The sequence below is a fragment of the Malania oleifera genome, chromosome 10, assembly GCF_029873635.1.
Source record: "Malania oleifera isolate guangnan ecotype guangnan chromosome 10, ASM2987363v1, whole genome shotgun sequence".
Taxonomy (NCBI): domain Eukaryota; kingdom Viridiplantae; phylum Streptophyta; class Magnoliopsida; order Santalales; family Ximeniaceae; genus Malania; species Malania oleifera.
This window is the reverse complement of record NC_080426.1, coordinates 81292937-81305020: the sequence shown is the minus strand read 5'-3', so window position 1 is coordinate 81305020 and position 12084 is coordinate 81292937. Positions and strand designations below refer to the sequence as shown.

General features: G+C 35.6%; 1 protein-coding gene across 6 annotated transcripts in view; it reads right to left on the bottom strand.

The window, feature by feature from the left end:
- The window catches only part of LOC131166097 (homogentisate phytyltransferase 1, chloroplastic), an 86522-nt gene extending 75142 nt beyond the window's left edge, over nt 1-11380 (bottom strand). The window contains exons 1-7 of one of the 6 annotated variants that reach the window (XM_058124372.1): nt 11069-11380; nt 10881-10993; nt 10526-10573; nt 5369-5643; nt 5089-5172; nt 4908-4982; nt 4441-4524 (exon numbers count right to left, since the gene is read on the bottom strand). In XM_058124372.1, coding sequence (XP_057980355.1) covers nt 4441-4524; nt 4908-4982; nt 5089-5172; nt 5369-5643; nt 10526-10573; nt 10881-10993; nt 11069-11121 — 732 coding nt within the window. In that variant the 5' untranslated portion in view covers nt 11122-11380. The remainder of the gene's footprint in view (nt 1-4440; nt 4525-4907; nt 4983-5088; nt 5173-5368; nt 5644-10525; nt 10574-10880; nt 10994-11068) is intronic. The other 5 variants (XM_058124375.1, XM_058124376.1, XM_058124373.1 and 2 more) reach the window with 5 other exon arrangements.
- Between the last annotated feature and the right edge of the window lie 704 nt (nt 11381-12084).

Genomic DNA, 12084 nt, shown 5'->3' with positions numbered 1-12084 from the left:
GGTTTAGACCTGATTAGGAAAATTAGTTGTACATTTCTAAAATGTTGTTGTAAAAGTTGGGGTCAGCCCTGTGATCCCTTGCCCAGTAAGGAGAGGGAGGTTGTAATTGGTGCCGCTCCTCCCGTTAGGGGGCATTTAGTGGAATCCTCTCACTTGTGAGCTTGAGGCGAGGACGTAGGCAGTATTAGCCGAACCTCAATAAAATATCGTATGTCGCTTTCTCTTTCCCTTATCTCTTTACTTTCGGTATATGTATGCTTGCACTTAAATCATTGTGAATGTTTTATTTGGTTTGAATTTCTGCATACATATCTTCTTGGGAACTACTGAGTTTGCTATAACTGTTATATCACCTACTCAGTGTTAAATTGTTGGGTGATTGGTATTTGCATAGACGGACCCTAGGTTGTGAAATACTACTTGTGATTAGGATTTAACCTAGGGAGAATTTTAAATTTCCAACATGGGACTTGGCGGATATTCCTCCTGGTTAAAGAGTTGGTTAGGTGTCGTTGGGTGTACACCGTAATCTTCCTGATGGCTTTATCAAATGACATAAGGCTTAGTTGGTTATTTGTCCATCAGTTAAATCCAAGAACTAATAAGTTGAATCCTTGTGCTATCAAATGTATTTTTCTAGACGACATTTTATGAAGCCTTTATTTAAGCCCATCTTGTCCAATATTTGTTACAAACTCGAGTTAGATGATATTTATACACCTCCATCTTGGGGGGAGTTTAAGAAGAGAATATGCTATTTTAATAATTAGATTGTGTTAATGGGGGTGTTTTTGTTCTTTAGACTTTATTATTATTAATAATATATATTAGGGAAGACCTGGAGATGTACATAAACCATGAAAACTATGGCTCAGTTCTTTCCTCTCTTTTTCTCTTCTTCTCTTCTCTTCTCTCCTTCTCTTCTTCTCTCCTCTCCATTCTACAACAAGCCTAAACACATAAAATTACACACATACCCCAAACACTATATAAATTACAAACACACCCCCACTTTGCACAAATATTACAAACAACTCCCAATTACACATAATCCTATAATTAATACTAACCACACGTAATAAACTATTAACTAAACTCAACAATCCCTTGACCCAACTCTTCTTAATTACTCTCTAGCAAGGATCTTCCCAAGGTCTTGCTTCTTGTGTTGCATCAACTCTCCCCCAATTAGAAAAAATTTGACCTCAAATTTTGAAATGTTGGAGGATCAAAAGTAAGAAGCAAACTTGTACTCTTTGAAATCCAGGGCTTGAATGTGACAAGAAACCATGTTCCATTGGCAGCACCATAGACTTGACTTGATAATTAGCATCAATGAACTCATCGGGACGAAAAACTCTACAATAGGAATGTTTGAAGGACTGTGGACGTCTTCAAACATATTCATTGTGTTGCTGGTGGTCTCTTCAAGTTGAGTAACTTTGACATAATCAATAATCGTAGATTCTTTGTCCTAGTTGGTTAGTAGAGCAGGCTTGAAAATGATTTTGTTTCCATTATAGTGGAAGGCATATGTGTTCTCAAGTCCTTGAGTCACACCCAAATCATCCAGCCAAGGAGAACCAAAGAGTACATGGCCAATGTTCTTGGGTATGATATCACACCAAACGTGATCAAAATAATCACCCATTTGGATAGGAACCAAACTTCTTTCACAAACATAAATGGTACTGTTATCAATCGAAGATATGTCATAAGACTTTGAATGGGGTTCTGGATGAAGTTGCATACAAATGACTCTGTTTCTAGAAATCGCATCCATAGGACGTCTTCCATCAAAAATGAATTTGCATACTTTTTTCCCATACTCAAGAAAGGCATGGAATGGCTTGATATTATGCTCAAAGGCGGAGCATGACAAAAGCCATTCATTTCTCCACTAAGCTGTCACCATATTGCTGGATTTAATCAAATATACTACAAAAATATATCACCAGGCGGAGCATGACAAAAGCCATTCATTTCTCCACTAAGCTGTCACCATATTGCTGGATTTGATCAAATATACTACAAAAATATATCACCAAAATCCTTAAACACAATTTGCTCACTAGCTTTGCTCCCAATTTCTCAAAAACTATCTTCTATTTTTTATATTGATCATTGTGCTGAAATGAAACAAATTCACAAAGAAAACTCACAAACACAGCAATGCAAATTGATTTGTTATTGCTGCCAGTGACAAATTCACACTCCAAAGTGCTGATGGTACAATAATTCTTCAATTTCTAGTGTTTCATGTCAAATTATTGCACTTTATTGCATTATGTTGTGTCCATGATCAAAATACCATGCTGCAGATCAAAATATAGTGGAGAAACCCAAAAAATTGTGGCTGCAGGCAATTTCTTGCAAAACTGGCAGTTGCAGGGACTCTAGCAACTTTTCTCATTCACGTCACCAGCACGTGAAGTGAGTGAGTTGCTTGCGGCAACTTTATGGCAATGATTTTCGGAGCAAAGGGAGATCAAGGAATGGGGAGTATAATGGTGTTGGTGGAATGATATGAAAAGCAAGGAGGCTAGGGTTTTCGAACTGCCTGCGTCTGGAGCATGTTTGGCCGGCACGTGGGGCCACAGGACTGGAATGGTGATGCAATTTTGAGTGGAATAGTTTCGGAGGTTTCTGTTTTCAATGGAATGGATGGTGTTGCAGGATGGTGCTGGAAGGTTGTGTTAGAACAAATTGGGACACAACTGGAATTTCAGAAAAAAGTTCAGAAACTAACTTTTGGGGGTTTTTTTTAATAATGAAATTTAAAAACAAAGATGACTGAGATGAGAGGCTAACAGAGAGAGAGAGTGAATAATAGAGAGAATGGAAGATGAAAAAACTAAAAGAATTCAGAATGCAGAGTATCAGAGAGAAGAGAAGACAAGAAGCTGAAGAAGAAGAACGAAGAAGGGAGAAGGGAAGAGAGGAGGATAAAACTGCTGCAGGCAGAGCAGTGCGTTGAAGACAGCAGAAAATAGAGGCAAGGACCTGCCGGACGGCAGAGAGAACAGAGAAAGAGAAGGAATGGAGAAGGCAGCACAGAGATGGAGGAAGAAGGAAATAAGAAGGAAGGAGAAGAAAAGAGGAAGAAGAAGAGTGAGGGGAAAATAGGGGACTGAAATGGCAAAATTGAGACCGATATTGGGCTCTGAAACCAAATGATGCAGGGGCAGCATCAAGGTTCTGCAGCCATTGGGGATTAGAAAGAAATGGAAGAGAGGAGGAGAGAGGAGATACCAGGGGGAACTCCCATGTTCACAACTCAATTCAAATTCAATAGTAACGGTCTACAAAATGGCTTTCACACACTATTTATAAGAAAGCCTAAAGACATCAAATTACACACATGCCCCTAAACTATATGCATTATAAACAAAGCCTTACATTACACAAATATTACAAACAACCCCCAAATACACATAATCCTACTAAACCCCACAATTCCTTGACCCAATACTTCTTGATTATCCTCTAGCAAGGATCTTCCCTAGGTCTTAATTCTTGTCCTACATCACCAACCCCCTCAGACTTTTCCCAGTCTACCAAAGTGTCTGCCAGATGTCATTCTCACGTGTTGCTTTTTTCTTCTCTCTCATCCCTAAAATGTGTCCCAGTCGCTGCTCCATTGGGCCAACATTTTATCAACTACTCATTGGTTGAGACATAACGTGGCATTCTCTCTCTCTCTCTCTCTCTCTCTCTCTCTCTCTCTCTCTCTCTCTCTCTCTCTCTCTCTCTCTCTCACACACACACACATACACAAAGAAATCCCATAACTTTTGGACTTCTACCTGCTCAGGGAATCCCACCAACCACCGTTCACGGTCAAGCTTCTTGGGGATTGCCTGGTTCTACTCCCTAGGCCTCTCTCTCTCTCTCTCTCACACACACACACACACAAAGAAATCTCCATAATTTTTGGGCTCCTACCTGCTCAGGGAATCCCTCCAACCAACAGAACTTTCACCTACCACCATTCACACTCAAGCTTCTTGGGGATTGCCTGGTTCTTCTCTCTAGGCCCTCTCTAGAACACCCATTACTTGCGCACAATGCAGACTGTACTCCCCTTTCACAAGCCGCCCCACCTTCCCCCTGAAAAAATAAAACTCACAAAGGTAAAGTGGTGCATGTGTTTCTTTAGCTTCATACCTTTATGTTAAGAAAATAAAATCAGCAGCAATGAAGAATTCATAAGCATTGAAAATGACTGCACACAATAAGAAAGTAGTCGTGCCTAGGATTTAATGGATTCTTAGCAAAATTGCTAGAGGCATCCATTCCTTGATGGTGAACAAAACAATAACAAAAATGAAGAGTACAAAATATACACATTGTCCTCATGCAATGCCAAACCTGGGTTAGACAATGACGTTGGTGAAAAACTAATTTCAACTATAACAGATAACTACTAAATTCTAATACCATAATGGAAAAGGATGTAACAATCATTATGCCAGTGCCAACAGAATATTCCCCTGATGCCAACGGAAGGTAAGGCTTGTTAACCTGAAATAAAACACACATGAATATATGCAATCAGACATTACAATAACAATCAGAGAATCAAAGTCTGTAACATATACAAAGTGTTTGAGGCAAGTGCACAAAAAGAGATGAACATAATTCTGGAAGGATTTGGATCAAACCATCTGACTTCATATTTGGAAACAAATCTAGGGCATGAATCATGTATGTTAACATAAATTCAGATAGTGATTAAGGCCTGTGCATGCACGCCTGGGTTGTGTTTCGTGCCCTTTGTACCTTGTACTAATAGTGAACAGCTCTTAAATTCTAAAAGCCAGCTGTTTAAGTTTCCTACTGAATCCAAACTAATGCAATGCATCTGTAGAGATCTATAAATAAAAAAGGATTTTTACATGAACTACCTTGTCTATCTCTATGTCAGACAACTGATTTAGTCCAACAATATAAATATTCATGAAAAGGGCAGCTACCAGGGCCTGAAGAAAGAAATAAAATAGTAAAAAATATTAAATTTTGCAAGAACCATATTTATTACATGTGCCCAAAAATAATGTTCAATTTAATTAAAATACTCGGCCTTACCTCCCAGACACCAGTGAAAAATAATAAAGAAAAATCTGACAACTTCTCGACAGCAAGAAGAGAAACCGAGATTACGCTCAGTGCCTGTTTAGAAAAAATTAACAGAACCCTTATTAAATTTCTCTAGATATTGAAAACCTATAGAGTATTTTTTTTTTTTTTTTTTTTTTTAAATCAAGTACATCCCATTCATTCAAAAAATCCACTTCTGCAAGGTGGTAAATATGCACAATGAATGCAAAACTTTAGTAGGATTTATGTTATAAAATTCTGACTTAACTGTTCCTATAACTGTGTGAGGTCGCGAAAACCTGTAGAAAGCATCCAAGGCATTTTTCACAGATACCCAAGTTTTATTCTGATTAAAAGCTTCAGGGTCCGATTCAACAGGATGTCCAGAAGCTGCATTCACCAGATACTTTCTATATTGTCTCTTGTAGATTGCAGATTGTTTCCGAATACTTCCAGTATGATGCTTTATAAGATGCTGCTGAAACCCAACAACACGGCATCTTTCTATGCTGTTCCACTCTTCTCCACTTGAAACCTGGATTGCTGCATGAGAACCAACCAGTCCAGAGGTTGCAATGACAATAATTATTGCCATGGAAGACTAAGAAAATATATATATTTTACAGTGAAGAAAAAAATTATTTGCAGTACAAGCTTAAACACAATACAGTGGAAGATAAAGAGCAATCCATACATCTCATGTTGATAAATGCACGTCCAAGCATCAGAAAACACACGAGCAGACTATCCGATCAAGAAATCACATGTTGCTCATAATAGAAAAGATAAATCAAACTTACTGAAGTTGATGATAAATGTATTCGTTACTGGTTAACTTAAACAGTATTCAATGGTTAAAGATACATAATTTATAAAAAATAATGATAATAAAAGTAAAAATAAAACTACAGGATAAAGTCAACACAAGCATGGATGTTTACAACACACAAGCTGTGAAACAACTTCATCAAGTGAAAGTTACTCTTGAAGTCTCACACATGGTAAAGAGTTAGGTTTGTTAAACTGTTTTACATAATTATCATGATTTAGTTTGGAAAAAAATATGGCAATTTGATTTGTGTACTTTCTCTGCGTGTTTACACACAAAATAGCAAAACTCTTCAAATTGGATTGCAAATTTGGAAAGCAGAATCACCTCATGGTTGAGTACAAAAAAGCTGATTATGAAGACAAAGAAATTAGCTGATTTGACATGAATAACGTGATACAAATATGAGACTGCATACTTTTACAATAAATTAATTGAAAAGTCAGTTTAAAAGGCACGAGCTTCTAATTAACACAGAGACCCTCTAACAATAAATTAACAACTTGCGAGCACACTACCCAAAGCTTCATTGAAGTTGCTACATCCAAGATACATCCAAGAGGGTTGGGAAATTGTGCAAGTCCAAAAAGGCTAACGCGTTACATGATGAGGCTTACGCATTTTTTTAAAAGGCACGCCTTTTTCCCCTTCTTTGTTTAGGCTTACGCATTTTAGGCACGTGATTCTCAAGTTAGAACTGGTTAGAATATTTTAACTACATGTTTGTATATCAGGAATGTCATAGTATGAGTTGATTTCTAAAACTCTTGAACCTCAACCTTCCCAAAATAATTGAGAGTTGTATCTTAGATCATGAAAATAGTTTGAACTTTGTAATAGCATAGCTATCTCTTGTTGTGATTTATGTCATGTATTTAAGTTAGGGATTATTGGATGCCTAACAAGTAATTTGCAAAGTATATATAATTTTTCTTTTTTACATTATATTTGTGATTTTCTTATATTTTTCTTATTTTAAAAATATATAGAATTTATTTACATATTTTTTATCATAAAAACAAATTCTCAGAAGCCTTACGCTCCAACGCTTAAGGCTTACACCTCACCTTATGCATTCATCTTTTAAAACATTGCTAGAAACTAAACTAATAGGTCTATCAATATTTTGATGGAATTGATACTCTTGCTTAAAACACCATTCCCAAAACCCTTATTAAAAACCTTAAGCAAATCAACCTTAACAACCTCCCAACAATCTTGAAAGAAAGCCATAAATCATCAAGTATTGGAGCTTTATCCCTCTCCATCCCAAAAACTGAGGCCCTCACTTCCTCTTCCTCAAAAGGTCTCTCCAACCAAACCACCACCACACCAAGCAAAGGGTCCCAATCTAATTAGTCAACCATCATCCTCCTCATAGTACAAATCAGAATAAAACTTAATGATTTCATAAGCAATTTGACTCTAATCGGAGATAATGACCCCCTTATCCACTTCCAACTCCCAAATCAAATTCTTCCTCATTTTCCATTAGCTATCTTGTGAAAAGATCTAGAATTACAATCACCATCTCTGATCCATTTAAAATTCATCTTCTGCCTCAAACTCCTCATTTCTTTGATAAGCACCTCCTCAAATTCATTCTTCAAAGGTACTCTTCTCATCTCTTCCACCCCTAAGAGAATACTATCTTCTTCCTTCCTATCTAACTTAGCTAACTCTCCTAAAAGGCTAAAATACTAGCCTTTATAAACCTTAAATCTCTTAACACCTCCCTATTCCAATCTTTCAACTTCTCTTTTAACCTCTTCGATTTTTTCATGAATCTAAAACCTTCCCACCCCTGCTCCACCCACCCCTGCTCCACATCCTCATTCCAAGAGTTACTAAGGGCTGAAAGGAATCATTATCCAACCACATGTTTTCAAACCTGAAAGGAGTAGGAACCCAAGCAACATTCTTTGATTGCAACATGTATGGTGGGAAAGTAAAAGTGGGCAGAGGAATTGGAGTGTAGACTAGAATAGAATGGTCATGGAACCTAAATAAAGTGGTAAGCAAACTGGGTCAATTCAGAAAAAGTTATCCATTTTAATGGTTTCAATTTCTTTCTCCATGACACATGGGCTTGTGATGCTAGGCCCAAGTTCATTATTCATAAGCTTTAAATTGTGTTATATATCGTTTATTTATTTTACAGGATAATACTGTCATATTATATTGAATAGCATAATTAATTATTTAGATAGGATAATCACTAATTTGTTGATAAATGCTTGCCCGTTTATCTGTGAAATTTTTAGTGTTCAATAAAAATGAGTAAAGTTAAACAATTTTTTTAAGAAATAAAATGCTTAAATAATTTAAATTTGCATGAATATTTCTATTTTGTCTATTATTATAGTTGGAAAGTTAACATCTTGACCCTGAAATAAAAGGAGAAATTCTTTTGATTTAAAAAATTTTAACCTTTAAAACTCTAAAATTTAAGATCATAAAATTTTAATATTTGGTGGGGCCCATTTAGGAGGCCAATGTTTTATACTGTGAAAAAGGAAACTGTGTAATCACATGACAAAAAGTTAATTTGACAAATGATAGGATAAAATGGTATTAAGGGTATATTATTATGTTTTAACTTGTAAATGTATTAAGTTTTTAAATTAAGCAAAAATGATGTATGGATTCATGCCTTGGAGAAGGTTCTCGATGGACCTTAGATCTATTGTAAAAGTTTAAGCTAAAGTTAACCTTAACTAGAGAAAGAAAGAAAACGAGGAAACAAAAAGGGTTCTGAGACCTTTGCAGGGAGAACAAATAGAGAAAGTTCATACGCTCCACACTCCAATTTCAAACTCAATTCGAGAATGCCCAAGGTTGCCCAAATCACAAGAAACGTATACCATTGTCTTCTTGGGGTTGTGCACTTCATAGTGTGGTAGGTTTTCACAATTGAGGCTTGGTGGTTTCAGAGAAAATTATGTTTTGAAATATTAAATCTAAATACATAATATTTGTTGCAGTAATATTGTTCAAGAAGTGGAATTATGGAAAATAATCAATTTAATTGGTGTTTTATTTGAATTATGTTGAATTTTTTAAATTGAGTTTATTATTGGTAATAATGTTTTTTTTTTTTTTTTTGGAATAATGCAAGAAGAATATATTAGCTTAATAGGATGTTACAAAAGTTCAAAGGGCCAAGCCCAGAAGCAAAACAGCAAACAGCAAAACAAACTTCACAACTAGTACAACCTGTGCTAACCACCAATACTAATTCCATACCATCACTCTCTGAATAGTAGCCTTAATTGTAACCAGTTCATTCTTGAATAAGCAGCTATTTCTGGCTTTTTATATATGGTATACTACAGCAGCTCAGATAAGTTTTGCTTTGTCAGCTTTACTTCCATTCCCTAGGTTAGTAAGCCACTGCAACTCCCCTTCCCAGCTGGAGGAGTTTTTAATGAAGCAAAAGGAACTAAAAATTTCAGAATATACTTCTTTAGAAAATAAGCATTCAAAAAGTTGATGGTCTCTACTATCATCTTCATGATTGCAGAGTCAGCATGTTCAACTTGTCGTTTCCCACGGCCAGAAATTCTATCCAAAGTAGCAAGTCTGTTATTCATGTCTGGCCAAAAAATGAACCCATGCCTTGGAATATTTGACTGCAGACCACCAAGGGTCCTCAGGATAGGATACCCTGATTTGATTCCAATCTGAGGAGAAAGAATAAAATTCTGAGGAAGATCCGTCCTTTGAAAAATATCTTCAACAATAATACCAGGAAGCCCTTTAATCTGCTCAGCAATTCCAGCTACTCTTGGATGTGCTGTGGGGATTATGGTTGGAAAGAAATGCCCATAGCTTCACTAGAAACAAGGTCCTTTGGGATAGGATTAGATTTATGGCTTCCCTTTGAATGCACAAAGCTTGCAGTTTTTTAAAACATGTTTGTTGAACTTCCATCAGGACTGACAGGCTTTTTTGTCATGATTTTGTTCCTTCGCTTTGTGCTTCTGTTTTTCTTTTCAGGAGGACTTCTTATCCTCTGACTTGAATATTCCCTTCTTATATCATTAATTTTATTCTTTTCTTAGTTAAAAAAGAAAAAATTTGACAAATCAACCTCAAAAACTTTTCCAATGCATCCATAAAGCTAACAACAAATTCTACCTTGAATATATCCATGTCAAGAATGTGATTACTTAAATTTTATTTAACTTTCAATATATTGACATCAAAAACACTGTTGTACAACATTTGAAAAAGAAATCAGAAGAGGATATTGTTCCGGCAGCATACGAAAATTCTTAATCAGGTCCATGTAATGCACAACTAATCTATAGCTCAAATGTCTCAAAAAAAATAAAATAAAAATAAAAATAGAAAACATAAAATAAAACAATGCAGCACTTTTGCAGTATACTATCTACAAATATTAAACAAATAAATACTTCTTCAAAAATAAACAAATAATTAAACAAACAGTAAAGCATAATATTATCCTGCAATTAAACTAAAATTTAGGCCATATTGGATTGAGTTTTTAGCAAAAGTAAATATAAAAAAAAAAAAAAAAAGTTAATAAATGAGATACTCGTATGAGGATGTGAAAGAGTTCGTTCTCACTTAAAAAACGACCCTTTTTGAAACTGTCACTTTTCCTAGCATTCCCACCTATCAAACAAACAAAAATTGAAAGCATCACACCGCATGCGCCAAGAATAAATGCAAATGTACAAATCTGAGTATATGGATGACACATTTCAGTTCAGCTAAGTTGATTCAGTCAAATGCCCAAAAAAATCCAAAATTTCCAGCACAAGAAAAATTCTTCTAGAAAAAATACTCAAGTGAAACAACCAATTAAACAACTAAGCACAAAAGTAGTGTGAAAGAGTAATGTGTGGATTTAAAACTACCAAAACTCAAAATTTCTGTCACGGGAATAAAGCATATAATTCAAACGAGTCGAAGCTCATACCACTTGCGAATGTAGGCAACTCGGCAGCAACAGGAAACGAGAGCGAAGAGGTTCTGGGAAACCACCCAAGCCACGCACACGCAGAACCCATGTCTTTCTTCAGCAACACAACGCTATCTCAATTCATAAGCTAAAGATATCTAAAATACAAATAAATAAATAAAACTTCTTGCTCACTCTGAACTCACCCAGAAACTCTACTTTTTCTCTCCGTCTCTCTCTCTACGTACAGAGAGAGCATTTGTCATTGTCCGCCATTTACAGTCACCTCACTGGTGGGACGCCACCATGCGGGTTTGGTGAAGCCGTTGACGTGGGGTTTGAGGACCCACCCAACAATTTTCCAAAATTTTCTTTCAAGCTTGGCCTCACCAGCTCGCCCGTCGGCCGTACGAAGCCACGGGACGAGTTGGGGAATATCTGTGGGATGGTGTTTGGATGGGGAGATAGAAATTTCCTCCGCCGGGAACTCACGTCCGCCCCTCGTTAATACACCCCTGTGTTGGTTCCTTCGCAAAATAAATAAATAAATAAGGAATCATTTAAAAATCAAATCAACAACATGTTTGATTAATATTTATAAATTTAAAATAATTATAAAATTTTAATAAAAATTTTTTATTTTTTTTTTAAATCGGACAACCTTATAAAAGTACGATTAAAACAATAAAATTGCAAAATAATACATATTAAAAAAAATTATATAATAAAAATAAGAATTATTACAATTATATTACTTAATTGTTATACTTTCATAATTTATTTTACAATAAAAATTTATTGGACATGACAATTAAAAAGTAGTAAAAATATTTTGTAATTGGTTTTATTTGTAATAAAAGATGCAAGACAATAAATAGAGATGAAACAAAAATTTACGTGATTTAACTATACCTATTCCATTGGCAGATGGGATCAAAAATTTCACTATTTTGAGAGGAATTATAAGATGATTTGGAACCGGCCTTGTACAAAATATCTCCGACCTTGAATAAGATATCTCTCTTTTCCTTATCTCTCTTCCTCTTTCTATATATCTTATTTACTTCAAGCATGCAAGTGTGTATACAAGCATGCACTGTGTGTATACAAGCATACAAATATGTGTGTTCCAAATGAGAATGGGAGGGTGCCCTTATATAGGGCAATAAGGATAGGTAAGCATTTATTGAGATGAAAAACAAAAGGGTGGAAGATGGGGTGA